Source organism: Anopheles gambiae, chromosome 3 (genome assembly GCF_943734735.2).
Source record: "Anopheles gambiae chromosome 3, idAnoGambNW_F1_1, whole genome shotgun sequence".
NCBI lineage: Eukaryota > Metazoa > Arthropoda > Insecta > Diptera > Culicidae > Anopheles > Anopheles gambiae.
The window spans coordinates 89,641,540-89,657,750 of NC_064602.1; the positions used below are offsets into that span (position 1 = coordinate 89,641,540).

General features: G+C 41.8%; 1 protein-coding gene across 3 annotated transcripts in view; it reads left to right on the forward strand.

Annotated features, from left to right (window-relative positions):
• The window catches only part of LOC3291414 (uncharacterized), a 31,831-nt gene extending 16,618 nt beyond the window's left edge, over positions 1-15,213 (forward strand). For all 3 annotated transcript variants that reach the window (XM_061657287.1, XM_061657288.1, XM_061657289.1), the window contains exons 5-6: positions 11,299-11,392; positions 11,735-15,213. In XM_061657287.1, the coding sequence (XP_061513271.1) occupies positions 11,299-11,392; positions 11,735-12,016 (376 nt within the window). In that variant the 3' untranslated portion in view covers positions 12,017-15,213. The remainder of the gene's footprint in view (positions 1-11,298; positions 11,393-11,734) is intronic.
• Positions 15,214-16,211: the final 998 nt, after the last annotated feature.

The following is a 16,211-nucleotide window of genomic DNA, read 5'->3' on the forward strand; positions in this document are numbered from 1 at the left end:
TTTATCCAATTCCGCTGCTTACTTAACGATACGATGGGTCTTGAATTGGTTATCGAGGTAAAGATTATATTTCATTGAATTTTGGTGTTGAAAACTGAAGCCTATCTAGGACTCATTCATTTAAATATTTCAAATTTGAGTCGACACGTGCTTGTCTGCTTTTGATTCGGTTTGTTTTCTTGGAACGGTGCTCAACAGCTTGCTGGAAACAATTTCAGGAATCGGCCTGTACTTGTCCGTTCCTAGGAAAAGATTGAAGGATATTTGATATCATCGAGCAGATAGCTTCTCTTCAGCTCCTCCAACACGAAACAATACCTTATTAAAGGGTAATGCTGTTGGAAAAGCTGTATACTTTAAACAACTTGGTAGATAAGTTGGACAAACCATCATTCATTATCAATTATTTGGTGGAAGTATAGTTGCTGATGGCATATTAAAATTATAGTAATACGTTATCTACCCCTCACTTTCTAAGCACACTGTATCTAAGCACTGTACACTGTGGACACAGTCGCTGTCGTTTTACTAGAAGAGAAGAATTCTTTTGAAGCTTGTACACTTGGATAAGACTCTTTCGCAATTATAAACAATAAGATGTGGGATAAACGTAGTTATTTAATATTAGATGTGGTAGCATTAAAACACTGATTCTTTTTGAATGACGACGACCTTACCTTTTACCAATACTTCAATCCCATCACAGTATTTTTGTGAGCCTCGAATTGAACAAACGAGCGTAAATTGAACGAATTTTGAACACAGTTAATCCAGTGGTCAAGCAACGCTTCATGGATTTGCTAAAGAGTAATCTTGTTGACTCATCAATTTCGTTATCATATTGAACTTGAGGATCTACATCTACTTTCGGCAATAAGATATGAACTAGATTTGTATCTCAACGGCTCATTTAGATGTTTCTATAATTGAACGAGAAGTGAAAAAACTCATTATTTGAGAAGTCACTTCCAAGATTATTTGCAGTATTAAAAAGCTGAGCTATCTCTTGCTGCTCCCAAAGCTATTCTTTTCACAGACAACATTCGCCCTTCCACTACCATAGAAGAACCAGAAAATGAAATAAAACATCAAATACATACAGCAAAACTGACCCCCTTGCAGTCAAGAGACGTTCCCGTCCACTCCGAGAGCAAGCTGTGAAGCTATGTTTCCTTCACTTTTGTCACAGTTTTGTCATTCCTTTGATTCGAAGCCCTTTCGTGCAGCACCAGCAAGAGACCCAATCCGGCTCCTGCCCCACAGCAAACACTGCTTGCCTGAAGGTGTGTGTGTGTGTGTGTGTGCTCGTGTCCGGTTATGTTGGGTTTCCGTCTGTCGCACTTGTCACAAATTGCCCTCTCAGCAGCGGCTCCGAGGTGCTGGCTGTTTGCACAGCACTCGACGAAGATGCTTTCCGGTATCACGTGCCGGACCGGACGTCCGATTGTACGAGCTTGAATGTGCTCGGACGCGTCTAAGGAAACATATTTCACGGACAAAAACTCGCCTTTTGTCTACAGAGGATTCGTTTTCCCTTTTGCAGAGAGTTGCAGCGTGAAGTGTTGCTTCAGCCATTGCTTAAGACAGGTGGCTGTGAAGCGAAAAGGCCCTTTTGCATACTACAGCGGGCAGTGCTTTTTGCGATAAGAATAATAGCTCAATAGTTATTTTATTGTACTATTTATCTGAACTCTTTTAAATTGCTAACGGGTCATCCATCTCGGGTCCTTTTGGCTCGAAAGGCTTAACAAAGGACACGTGATTTGTTATTCCAAGCGGTTCGACTTTTTCTTTCACGACCCACCGTCTAATCCAGCACACAATATGGCCAATGTGTCCATATTTTTTCTTCACTATTTCGTTGCTCTAGTTCCGCCCCAAAGATTTACAACCTCCTGACACACACATGCACACACTGCCGCGCGTCTGTTTGCGGAAGATGATTAATATTTTCCTTCAATATTCAATAACGCGCCCCGTGGGCACCAGACTGGCTGGTGCTGGTGGCTCAAGGATCGGCCAGGCTGTCCGCACAATAACGACACACATACACACACACGACACGCATGGCCATGGGCACAGCGGAAAGGGCTCAACTCGGATAGTCCCCACATAATACGATGCAAAATGACAAATCGTTTCTGATTTCCATATTTTCCTCCCCTACGGCCAGGAGAAAAAAAGGAAAGCAACCCAACTTCCTTCCCTTTCCGTACCCGGGAAAGCCATCGATCGCACCGTTCCGGGAAGGGATGCGGATTATCCTTAAGAAAATCTCTCCCGCCCCCAAGGAGCAGTGATTGGGTTTATTTATCGATCGGGAAATTTGTCTTCCTGTGGTCGTGGGGCGTAACTCTTTTCCTCAATCTCTCGTTTCGTTTTTATATGCAAAAGAAATAGACCTGTACCGCCGTGTGTAGACAAACTTTCCATCTCCACGAAGGGGAAAGTTAAATTTGTTTACCAGAACGGTCCAGAATTTCGAGCCCAAATGCACGTTTGTTTGCGTAGCTTGTTGCCATTTTGCCGCGCGTGCCGGTTGGTTACGCGAGCGAGCCAGCAAAAGTCGCGCTTTGCCACGCTAAAACTCGTCCCATTATTGCGCCGAAGTTTCACGTTCGCTGGGATGGTGGAACCCGCACGGAATGCCAATTTTTCCACCCAGTTAACTTTGCGAAAAAGCTTCCACTCCGTGGGCCGTAGTTGTTTATGTAATGCGAGATAATTATCCTTTTTGCGGTGTACATTTTTCTGCGTCCTTGAGGCTTTCTGGGTGCGGTGGGGCATAGCAAATGAGGTTTGCTTTTGCACAACAATGCAGAAAAGGGACGCTTGGAATGCATTAAAAGTGTAAACATTTTAAAGGACACTTCGCAAAACCCCAAGCTCAGACAAAGGAATTTGTGCAGTCTTCGGGCCCAAAAGCCCTTTCCCTTAATGGATTTGACTTGCTGACCCGCGACTGTTTTTGTTGACTTCCTTTCAACACTGTAGACCCCTTAAAAAAGGCCGAAACTAAGGTCAAATCAAGCAATGCATCCATCGCCTTAAATACAGTCAGAAGTAAATTGTTTGTCCTTTTTTGCTCGATTCAAAAGCAAGCCAGATGCAATAAAACTGGGCAAGAAAATGGGACGCTTTCTTCTCGCTAAAGACACGACACGGAAGCGTTGAAGTGCAATAGCTTGGAGTGGTTTCCGTGGTTTGTCCTTCGGCTAAAAACTACTCCAACCCGGTATCGTAAAACGTTCCCTAGTTTGGGCAACCCAAGTGCTTTTCACCGGAACGTTTGCGACGCTCCGACGACACAACAAGGCTCCTTCGGGTAATTAGTTTCATGGTCGTCGTCGCACGAGTTCCGGCTAGAGCAGGAGCATGCTTTCCGTGGATGGGAGGGTTTTTCGTTGCTTGAATTCTTACTTTTTATCACTCTGCCCGTTTTCTGCCGTAGGCACGTGGGCAAAGTTTTAATTTGCTGTGCCGATTTAATTACGCGCCACCTAATCCTTTCATTGTTTGAAGCCGTGGCGAGACCGGTCTGATTAGGGACGTTCTGTTCTGTTCATTGTTCGGGCTGCGGTGGAGGCTCTTTGGAGGCTTTCTACGGCAGGCTGACCTCAGACTTTTATTGAGTCATTATTGGCGGTGGGTGTTCGCATTTTGTCGTTTGATGGTGGACGCTGTTAATTTAAATTAAACGTGGTGTGGTTTTGGGGCAGTTTGGTTTGAGCGAAATTGCTCCGTTTTTCGATCGATTGGAAAAAGGAAAATGGAGTGAAAAAAAAAACTTTGCAAGAGGTGGGCGTTAGTTTTGTAGCTTTTTTGGTTGATTACCAACTGATAAGTGTCAAATATTTGATATAATTCTTAGCTAGAACCTAACAATTAAGTAAATTAAGTACAAGATAATAATTTAAAACTGATTGAAGTATGTTAGTAGCACGAATTAAAATACGTTTATTCAAGTATAATTGCTGGAAGAATAGTACAAAGGGTTTTAATTATGAGTCTTGTGGCTATGAATTTACATTACAAGTTTCAGCTACATTAGGAAGCATTTACATTAGGATGAAAGTGGATGTTGGTTTTTTGTAGTTTTTTTTTATTCATATTTTTGGTCAAACAAAACAGAAGAGTAATTTAAATTATGGATGCCATAATTTCACATTCAGTTATAATTCTTTGCCCTTCAAAAAAGGTACAAAAGTTCCAATGAGATTTTGGGTTCACCTCACTGTTTATTCACTGTTTTTTATATGCTATTGGATCCTGTCTAAGATTCATTGGAATCATCTTATTGGAAATCGATATAAGTGCTCCAAAAAGTTCTGAGTAACGCCAAAAAATCGTGGAAAAAAGGAAAACATATAAAAAATAAAGTTTTTTTAAACATGGAAAGCTATGTATAAATTTAGTAAAACTGCTACAAATAAATGTTATGAATTTTCACATTAATTAAAAAGAATACACCCATGTTGTTTATTTTCCGAGCAGAAATTCAGATGAACAAATATCGAATCAATAACGACATGTTCTCAAACATACGAAAATATATTTTATATTATCAGTAAAATCAATAACATTACGTGCTAAAGTAAACGGTTGTACTGCCAACCCGAGGCGGATTTTCGTATAAGCGGAAACCGCGTGAATTGATTGGATTGGATGTTTACATATTTCACTCTACATACATTTTGGGGGACAGTTTAGGACCTCGAGATGAATAAACTTGCCTCTGCTGCTAACACATTGCTTGGTGCTAAAATGCAATGAATTTTGACATGCACGAAAAACAGCTTTAACTGGATACTTGTAGCTTCAAGCTGCGTCTTCAAGCTTCAAAATAAAACTTAACACTTACCACATTTTCATCCAAATCACATGTTCAACTTTATCGCTTGCAAAAACACATCAGTTTCTTACCATGCCCCATTAAATCGAACCCGCGAAGGCAATATGTTACTGCTGTTTCATTAGCTGATTTCAAATTTTCACACTCCGTGTTCTTTCTACACTTCCTATCCACTTCATTGCATCTCGCATCGTTACACCAGATTGATGATTATAGGCTGTCATTTAATTTACTTCCATCCATTCGGCTTCGACAGCCGGGTTGACGGAGCAAAACACCTCCCCGCCGCTTTCATTAATCAAACAGAGCCACACTCCGAGCAGCAAACCCGTCGTTGGCAACAAACATGCCCCGTCCCAGTACGCCGGCATCGCGCTAATCTCCCTCACAGAACGGCCCCATTACGCTCGTATGAAATAAAATTTACATTTACTTGATAATCTTCCAACGCCAACGCAGCGCACAGACTCAGGCTATTGTCACTTTCCTAACTCTTTCCATTGCAAGATAAAGAGTAAAATCTTTCGCCCCGTCTTTTTTCTAAGCTTTCCATCGCAAACCAAAGCTCGCTTCGTTTGAAAAGCCACCGCCGAGCTGTGGTGGTGACAACGGATTTAACCTCAGCACTGATGAACACTGACAACCCGACCGGGTGGAACCACAATTTCCCAGCGCTTGCCGTGTACTTTTCCGGCCTTGTAAGAAGCTTTCCAGTTGCTTCGCTCACCCCCGCAGCCCGCTGAAGTTTGTAAAGTGCGAGCAGAAATTAATTACGAAAGTGTCAATTCGTTTAATTAAAACGTCCTGTTTTTCGGGCAGGGCGATGGCGGCCGAAGCTTCGGGATTTAGATGAAGAAATATTTAATTAATTTACCACCTTCCCTGTTCCGGTGCCCTTTTGCGTGTGTGTGGGTGTGTGTTTGTATACACTTAGTGTTGTAGCAAATCAGTTACAAACCTCCCCCCGTTCATGTGAGACGATGAGTCGATTTACTTTGACTGGTATTGCTTCTTCAGAAGCTTTGTCTTCAGCAAAAAAAAATTCCTTTAAGGACAGAGAACACACACACACACACACACACACACACACACACACACACACACACACACACACACACACACACACACATTTCAATCGTCATTGCTTGATAGCCCAGAAGCAAAAGAAATAATCTTGTAAGCATTGGTCTCGCTTTTTTCCAACTGGATCCAACTAGCAAAAACGAAATAACCCTTTACTGCAGTGTTTCAAATCGCTCGTTCCCACGAGACACACATGACGAATCGCACTAGGGCCGCCTCGACATTTCAAGCAAGCAGCAGCAGGAGGTGTATCATAAAATTCGACATGGTTGTAAAAGCTGAAGACCTCCGGCCGAAACGGGCCGAACCCAAATGCTACCCAGTGCTGGCCCCATAAACAAGACAATAACAATAATTGAAAAGAAACGATCGAAACGAAAGCAAACTGATGGGACGTCACGAGTCGTACGTTTTGCCAGGTTTTTTTGGGAGGTTAGAATAGGCTTCCCTCCGAACGAGCAAATGGAAGCCTCGCCTTTGTGAGTATTTGTGTGAAAAATTCTATCCACAGTGTCGAGGCCCAAGCCCCCTCAGGCCACGAACCATCAAAGCCACGACCGAAGGAAACACATCGGCTCGCGCCCTCTTCTTCACCGCCGGGCGGATGTAGTGGCGGTGGCCCGTCATCGGCCGTCATCGGCCGCCAGGGAGCTGTGAGATATTTATTTCCCCACTCCTCGCCCAGCAAGCTTTCTTTTGCCTCCCCGTTTCGTTCGATTGCTCTTTCACTTTCGATGCTGCTGGGTACCCGGGTTTTTTTTTGCGGGGGTTCGATCGTTCGCTTCAATTTGGTTGCCGTTTTGGAGGGAAAAAAGGGCCACACTTTGCACACGGACCAAACGCGTAGTCCATTCGAGCGGCACAAAGCACACGCCGCCTTCCGTGCAAATAAAACGTTATTGGAAGTGGACCAAACAAAGAAAGCAAGCAACACAACCAGCGCTGCCCTTTTTCTTGCCATCGACCAAACGGGCGGGAAAGTCTTTTTTCCCTAGTATCTTTCTCTGTCTTTCTCCTGCTCCATTCTTTTTATATTGTGCACGTGGTGGGTGTCCTTTTTTATGCGTGAGAGTGTGTGTGTGTCTCCTTGCAGGACGCGCATTTGATCTCGTTTGTATTATTTTTTTCCTCGCTCACACACACATCCCCCTTCGAGCAAACGATGACTTTTATGTGTGTTTTTGCTGTCGGGCGATGAAAATTATACCCCCGGGAGCTGACATGCCTCGTGAGTGTGAGTGTGTGCTTTTTCGTGTCCGTTTTTCCTCCCGCTTGCGAAAACGCCTGAAAGCTCTGCACTCTGATAATGTCAATGCTCAATAGGTCAATTGGCAAGCGGCAAGGTTTCCATTTCCTGAATGTGTATAAAATCGAAAGGTTTTTCAATTCACTCCTGGACAGCTTTATCGATACCAGCTTCGCACGGCCATCAGCATTCGCTCTAGCTCTCGCTGCGGTGTGTGTATACGATTCCTAGAAGGTTCTGATTTCATAATCAAAACATTTCAACACACACACACACATACAAGCGCGCGTCTCATCGGAATCATTGCGGGTTGAACTTATTTATGGATGTGCTGGGAAAATGGAGGGATTTATCAAACGGATGAAGTGGATGATGCCCCAAAGAGACTTTCTCTCCAAGCGGATTACTTAAATTTATAGTGATAAGACCTCACCACCTAGCCTCGATTCGGCTAATAATTCCTCCGAGCTTTCGGTTGTTTATGTTGGATTTCGATCGGCAAGCGTCTGCCCTTTTCCCATCTCATCTCCAATATCCACTGATCGACTGCCGAGCTAATCAATCTCTGGGAATGCTCTCGAAGGATGAATAAAGTTTCGCCAAAAGTTGAAGCATTAATCTTCAACGAATCAGGGGGGGGGAGGGTGTATGTGGAGGTAGGAACTACATGCTCTCTTCACCCACGGGGCTAATCTTAATAATTATTCTCAATCTTCACTTTTGCGCAAAACCGGGCAGAAGTTAATCGAGCACGGCAAAACGGCTTTCGACAGGATTATGTGGTGGGAGCATCTTTATGAGCAAGAATCGAAGCGCGTGTGTGTGTATGTGTTTGTGTGCTTGTGTGAATAAAGTTTTGATACGGATTGGTAAGAAAATTTAAGAGCCACCTTCGTCTTCTATTGGCGAGGGTTTATTCTTCAAGAAAGTAATTACGCTGTCGTAAGACTGTACGTAACCTCAAGTTACCTATTCAAAGGAATAGTGGAAATTGTTTAACAGAATATCGTAAAATTAAGGAAACAAAGCATTAATTATTTTATTCGAATGTGATAAATTATATATTCGATTTTAGAGTTATATTTTGTATTTATTCGATTTTTTGTTAATTGAAAATCTTACAAATATTGACCATTTCAATCTAAATTTTTAATTTTTAATTTTTAGGCACCTAATTTTACGGGTATATTTTATTTTTATTAATTTAATTTATTTCATTATACCTTTAATTATCATCATTTTTGTTAATATTCCAATTTGAAATACTCCAAAACGTAATAAAAATTTAAATGATATGTCATAAATCATTAGACAAAATTTGCGTATGCTGAGGACACAATGTCACAAATTATTTACTCTTTCAATAAATATAATATATAATATAACATGGTTTGGTCATTCAGCTACCTAATTTAAACGACTATTTGTTAATATTTTTATTTAAATATGTTAAGTATATTTAGGCATCTTTCGCTAGAATTAAAATAAAATCCAATCCACCTGAAACTGAAGCAAAGCTCCAGCAGCAACATACAATGTACCCCTTCTGTTTTAATTACCTTCAAGCGGAAGTGATACTGCTCGATAATTTTATTTTCGTTTCGTAGCCTTCTCCAGCTAATATCGCGCTTTTATTCCTAAAAGCCCCGAAAAGCAGGGTTGCCTGCCCCCGTCAACAGCCATTAGATCGAGTGTCCGTTTTAATTTCACTCCCAGCGAAGCAGCCAGTAGCGTTGGCAACACATAGCAGCAACAGCAGGCCTTCTCTCGACCCTGTTCTACCGCTTACACCTTAGTAGGCTTTTCGTCTTCGTCTTCCCATTCAACAAATCCCTCAACGCTGAGTTAAACACACTTGCCAACAGAGGCGAACGATACAGTACGATACGGAGCAGGACGGCACACAATAAGCACGGCACACCGAACACACTGTGCCCATTCTTAAGCGACGCCAGAGCGCGTCTTAAAAAGGAGAGCACACTAAATTTACCAAGTAATTTAATATAGCATCTCATTAGCCACCGGCCCTTTGGAGAGGGTGGGGACCCTGCACTCCAGAAGTGGTAAACCGCCTAATTTAAATCCAGTCAAAACGGGCCCCTCTCGTTGCTCGTTCGCACAGCACAACGCAGCGCCAAAAAAGCGCCCCGGCAAAAGGCATACAAACGCACGGCGAAAAAGTCGCCAACAGAAAAGCTTAACATTTTGGGGTGAGATTTTCATTCACTTTTCACTTTGCTCCTTTTACTCGAAAAGGGAATTAACAACTGGCACGATCCACTTGCGCCCACAGCTAAGAGTAAACCCTAAGAGTTACCGAGACACAGCGGGCGGGGAGGTTGTGAAATTATGTCATAATTCTGCGCAAAACATTCACAAATTAAACCAAGTCATTTGGAAATCCGCCCGCCACTAGAGTCTTCCTTCCGTACCAGCGGCTGCCCACTCGCTGACTCGCGATGGCAACAGACGCAGCTTATCTCGGTTCTTTTGCTTCCAGAAGACTAATAGGAGGAAGAGGAAAGATTTGGTCACATCTTTCAAGCAGGCGGACGTTCTGATTCGCTCTGGTTGCAGAGACTGTTGTTTGCCCAGTTTTGTGGTTGGTGCCTTAAGGCTGCGTGGGGCGTTGCGCAAGGTGTGACAGCGGGGTGGGTTAGGAAATCAAAACGCAAAACCCACACCCGCGAAAACTTGTCGACTTGTCGCTTATATTAAGCGATGCCGGGTCTGTTCACGATGAGACGAGACGAGTGCTTTTTGCGTGAATACCAATGAAATGTGGCGCGCTTTGCAGATTCGTCATCATTATGAGATACTCGCGCTTCTGCTTCGCGCGACTTGGTAGCTGCTTGCTGAATTGACTGCCCCAGGACGGGCAATAAAGCAGATTCTCGTTGGGAGTATTCATCGTTTCTGTTGCCTGCGGACGGACACTGCAGGTTGTCAGCGTGGAGTGTGTACTTTTGGTCACTCTACTTTTGATGAGGAGTTGTTTTTTTTTTTTCTTAGCTGGATGTTTTAAAGTGCCTCTTCTATCAATGTTTGATTTAGGGGGATGTTGAAAAAGTGTAGAATTTATGATAAGCCACTTCCCAGAGGACAGAAGGGACGCAATATTAATGAATTCCAGTACACTTGATTTAACAAAATATAAAAAAAATACTTTACTTTCAAATTATTTAATGAGAGCTGCTTTAGAGCTTTACTTCGATTTCAGCTTCAGAGAATCACAAAGCATCAAGATTAAATTCAATTCTTAATAAAATTATTAACAATTGCTTAAAGCTCTATTACTCAAATAAATAACAAATTCCTGCCACTTAGTTTAGGAACTGCCTTTGTACTAACTGCGCACATAGCTAAATTTGCTTAAGCAGTCAATTATGGCACGCTAAGGATCGCTTGAATTCGCCTTTTGCAGTATTTAAACAGCATCAAAGTTCCAGTTAGGCCTTCTAAATAGCGCCTAAGCAGCTTCTTCATTCTGCATAGCAAGGGATTATTACACTTTGCGATCAATTTTCAAGCGAAGCGTCATCATTGAAAAATTAACACGATTTGTTATGTTTATGTGCATTTAAATTTTTATATCCAAAATTTCCCTAAATTTCCCATGATTTCACATAATTGTGCAGTAACAATCACAATCATTTACCTGATATCCTTCTTCAAATAACTAATCTAACGTTTGAATAAGCTAAGATGTGAATGACGGCGTCAGTCTTTGGCATCAACTTTGACAAGAGCTCCCTTGCACCGATGTCATGCATTAAAAAGCTATAAATTTTCGCCAAGTTCAGTACACCTTCATAACAAGCCTTCAAGTTCCATCATGAACCATACACATCAGGCTAACCAGCCGTCAGTTTCTATGGAGTACTAAGTGCTTGTTAGAAAGCGCCATAGCTCTGCAAAGTACCTGCCTTTCTCTTAATCAGCCACAAAGAACGCCATCGGGACGATTTTTAGTTAAACAAATCTTCAAATCAGCTATAGAGTTCGTGCTGGCTATTTGGGTATTAAACATATTTTTATATTCTTGAATAGAACAGCTTAAATAATCTTTTCTATAACTTTACTAATAGCCTTCCTTGTTTTTCTTTCACTTCCACAGACAATCAACACAAGGCCGCATGATCGTCGTGGGCGATGGAGCTCTCCTAATAGTCGGTACCTTCAAACGACGCGTTCCCGATCCCGACTTTAAGGTAAAGACCATAGCTACATTCAACCCCCTCCAACTTCCAGTTAAACCGGCAAACAAACTAAACCCGTGAAACAATGTCTGCAATAATGATGCTTTATTAGTTTAGAGCACTATTATAGCATCCATCTCGTTTGCCATTGTTTTTCGTTGCTTTTGTTTGACTTTCCTATCGTGTCGGGGTTAGGAGAGGGGGAATAATATTTGCAAAGGTCCCTGTTTTCGTGCTACGATACACTCCGATTCGACGTTTCTTCCTTTTTATTTCGTTGTTTGAGAAGCAGTAGCTGAAATTAAATTACTACAACCCGTACGCCGTGGTCCTTTTCTCTCTCCCTATCGCTAGCTGTATCTGTCGTCCAACATCAGCCTGGCCGACTATAACATGGGCTACTGTCTCACGGGCACGCTCGAGCGGGGCTGCGAAAGGACGAACCAATATCAAACCACCCACTTTGCCGTCATACGGCGCTGCTGGCCGTCGAACGAGCACGACGGTCACCACGGCGGTGCGTTCGGTGTGGGCGGAATCGGTGGACAGGGTGGAGGAGGTGGTGGTGGTGGCGGTGGTGGTAAGAATAACAACAAAACACAACACACCTACATCGATTTCCTCTTCAACCGATGATAACCGTGCAGGCGCGGGCCCGGGAGCGAGGCGTGGAATGGATGGGACGGGAAAAATGGCGATTACGTGAGAGCGTTTTTGGTTCAAAGTTTTCGCCCCTCGTTTCGGGGAGGCTAGGGAGGCTATATATATATATACATTTTGTTTCGAGGTAATAACACATCGGCTCGCAAGCGATACAGCCGATGGTGTAAGATGGACGGATGACGTGTGCTTCTAGGTAGCGTTCGATGATAATATAAATTTAGATATGAACGTATGATACAAAGGTTAATGCGATGTAGTCTCCAGCAGGCTTGCATAAGTCGGTGTAATGAGTTGCGAAGGTGGTGTTAAACATGAGCTATGCTTTTTAAAAGCAAAAAAACACCTTTTTTACTCAAAACAGTATTATTACAATCAATAAATATAACACGCAACACAAAAGGGATGAAAAACACATACACGAAGTGGTGAGAAAGAGCTGAAAATGTCTAACAGAAATAACAAAACACATACAACAAATCAATTACTTGATACTTTTGGCATAACAATTTGAAAGAAAAATCAAACAATCATTCGCAAACTGAAACTTCTACGCAGAAAAAGAGGACAAAAAATGTGGAAAGAAAACACTGACAGAGCAAAATATTTAAAACCTAAACCACACATAACACAAAACCGCAGAAATCAAACGCATAAATCAAACACAAAACGCATGGAACGGAAAACGGTACGATTTTGCAAAATATGCAAAAATAGAGCGAAATAAATCAACAAACAATTCGCACAACGCGCCCAAACCGCGACGGTTGGACCCGGCGTACCGTGCGTATCCATCTGGCGAATTTTTATTTATTTTTGAATCGCGTTTTGGATTTTGCTTGCGAAGGATATAAATAGTACAGGTAGTTTTGTGTGGCGCAAACCCGAAGCCGTGTCGTGCCGAAGCAGCGAGCGAAAACAAACACCGCTCGCTGGAAGATAGAAATCAATCAACTTTAACAATCGAAAAATGTGCGTTCACGCAAGCGTTTGTTGCTGGTCGTTGCCGAACGGGAGTAAATAAGTCGCGCGAACAAAAACAAACGCACACACACACACTACTTAATAGGTCGTACGAGTGTGTGTGTGTGCGTTTAGTGTATAATCATTCCTATAAAGCGCGGAAGTGAACCGAACGATGTAGGCGGGAAAGCTGGAGCAGTTTTGATGGTGAATTATGGTAGGAAAACGTATTTTTGTACTGGTCGCTTTTTGTACATAGGAAACTTTGCTTGATAGGCGCAATCGCATGTAAGTGGAACTAAATTTACATACAATATAATATAAAACACACCCAACCAACTCGGCTCGAAACGTAAACCCGAGCGTACAGGTGTACAGGTTTATGCTTTTCTGCACTCTTGCTTTCCTGAGCGGTGAGGGCTGAACACGTGCAAGCCCAGCCCAGTCATACGTAATACCGTTTCCGTATCCCTTACCGTGCGTGTAATCGTTGCAGATTTTTTTTTTCATATCATTCTTGTCATATCATTTAATTGTTAAAGTAGTTCTTTGGGGTTCTTTTAAGGTAATGCTTATTTAAGACTTTTTTATATTTTAAATAACATTCAATGTACACTTTATTAAAATTTCACGAATAAGTGTATGAGCTTTTTTTATTTATCTCACTATTTAAAGTCATTATGTTTGCTCTAAGCAAATGAGCAGAAAAATAGGTAAAGCTAAGAAAGCATACAATGTAAAATGAAGAAACAAATAAGAAGCTAAACAAACATCAAACAAACAAACAAACAAAAACCATTCGAAATCAAAATGTAACACGATGAACATTAACGTCCTGCCAGTATTTAACGTCCATAACAAATAGTTGTCTAGTTGCACGGACGCGCCCTTGCAAGCGCACCCGGTGTAGAGAATAATGGTGACTGAATGCTAACAAACCTAAAACAAAAATCGGAGGAATTGTAGGTGCAGTAGGTGTCCTAATTCAAGCGCAATGCTTTACTGATCGGAACTTTGGAATTGTGTTTGGTTTTCAGACCGAGTTCGGTTGATATTACAGCATCAAAAACATTAAAGTATTATTTTTTTCTAGCCTAATGGTGTCATTACTGGTAGTAGTTGAACTTGTGTTGAAACGATTCTCTTATTTTCAATTAACATTTATACTAAACTCCTCTGCTTCCGCAACATACGTACACAATCCCCCCAAAATGCCTAATCACAATACAATCGCAACCCAGGCCAAGGACTTCAGGGCTGTCAGCATCGGATGCTCCCTTTGGCTGGTTTCTCGTACACGACCCCGTACGAAACCAGAGGCAAACCAAGCCAAGCACCAAGCCAGGAACTGAATACAATTTTTGCACACCAAAGAGATAGACTACAGCAGACAAAAAACTGGAGGCGCTTCATAACTAAATAGCTTAGCTTTTTTGTGTAGAAGAAGTCCAACATAGTTGTTAGTGAGCGGAAATAGACACGCAGATAGACCCCAGGAAATTAATGAAAACAGGTGAAATAGGCTGTTGAGAGTGTCAAGTTTGCTAGCGTAGAGATACAAAGAGAGGGAGAGAGAGTGAAAAAGAGATAAGAATTCTTCGTTTGCAAAACAGAAAGAGTATAACAATAGAAACATGCATCAGGAACGCATTTTGATTTGAAACGATTATATTTCGCACACTAACTAATACTCCCTACTACTCATGCTCTAGCCCTCTAAACGGATATGTGTAAACCATCTTAAATACTCAATGCTTTGGCAGCCTAGGGATAATTGTCATTCTTCTGCGCCCCCTTTGAAAAAGCGAACTACCATTAAGCGTTACTGAAGGGAGTATGTAGCGTCTCGCATCAATCGCTAGAAGAGAGACTATTTTTTCTAAAGGAATTTATATACAAAGCCCCAACGGTACAGCAAGATAGGAAGGTGCAGCACCCAACACAGGTGGATGGGGGAGAGGATTTTGAGAAAGCGAAAGGGAAAGCTACGGCAGCAAGCGAATTGATTCGGTAGATTCCCACGTGGTTGGCAAATTTCAAATCAAACGATGTCGTCAATAATGATGTATAAGTGTAATTATGTATGTATGGAGGGCTGCAGCTCGGTTTGATTGCGCGGCGCGTTGTTTATGAGTATAACGATTGTAGCACGTGGAAGATGCAAAGATGCATGGCGGGAGAGAATGAAATAAATGTTGTTATAATTTCCATACCGATTGATTTATTTCCTGGGCTGGCTTTGAAATGATGACTTTTGTCTTTCTATGTACATTCTTTGCTTCTGCAGGTTCTGGTGAGTATGATCGCATGCTTACTTCTGAATGTAATTAGATTTGAATATTAAGATAGGTAGATTTTAAATCCTCATGCAAGCCTTCGCTAAATGAAGTATCAGGCGTTTCCATTAAAACATTTTTAATACATTAAATGAAAACAATAAAACAAACTGGTTTTGGGAAAAATGCAGTCAATAAACAGTGAGTCAACATGTCCATACCAAAGTCTTGTTGTCTTAAGCAACTCTGTAATAACATTCGAACTTTAGTTCCTACGTAGTAACCTACTAGGCGCCTCCTTTTACTTCACATTGATTGTTTGAACCTTACAACAGTAAAATAGCATAGTTCCAACGACTTGTTGACATTGGCGTTAGAAATTGGTGAGAGAGAAAATATGACTCCCAAGACAAGACAGAAGTTTTCTTACAAACGAACTGACAGTTCAACCGCACGACTCCGCACAGCATAACCGCGAGGCTACATGAGGTGAAATATACAGCGAAATGAACTATTTGACAGGCGAAATATCTGACAGGTACAGCTAAAGGGTTGGCGGAGACACAACATCCGCTTTCGAAATTCATATAAAAAGAATATCTTCTTAAGCAGAACATTCCATAATTGCAAGAAAGTATAAATTGTTGACTCAAAATTGACGAAGTACTCGATATTGAAGTTATTTAATGGATTTGATGACGATTTTGTAAACGTTATTTGTTTACATTGCCTGTGAGCTGCTTGCTATGATTCTTTATCCGTCAGATATTTCACCTGTCAAATAGTTCGTTTCGCTGTATATTTCACCTCATGTGGCCAAGCGCTAACACTATGCTCCGTGTTATAACATAACAACTGACAGCTACGAAACGCTTCACAAAACGCTTTAGAAAGGATATAAAACGTTTAATTGACTGTCGGTCATCGCAGTA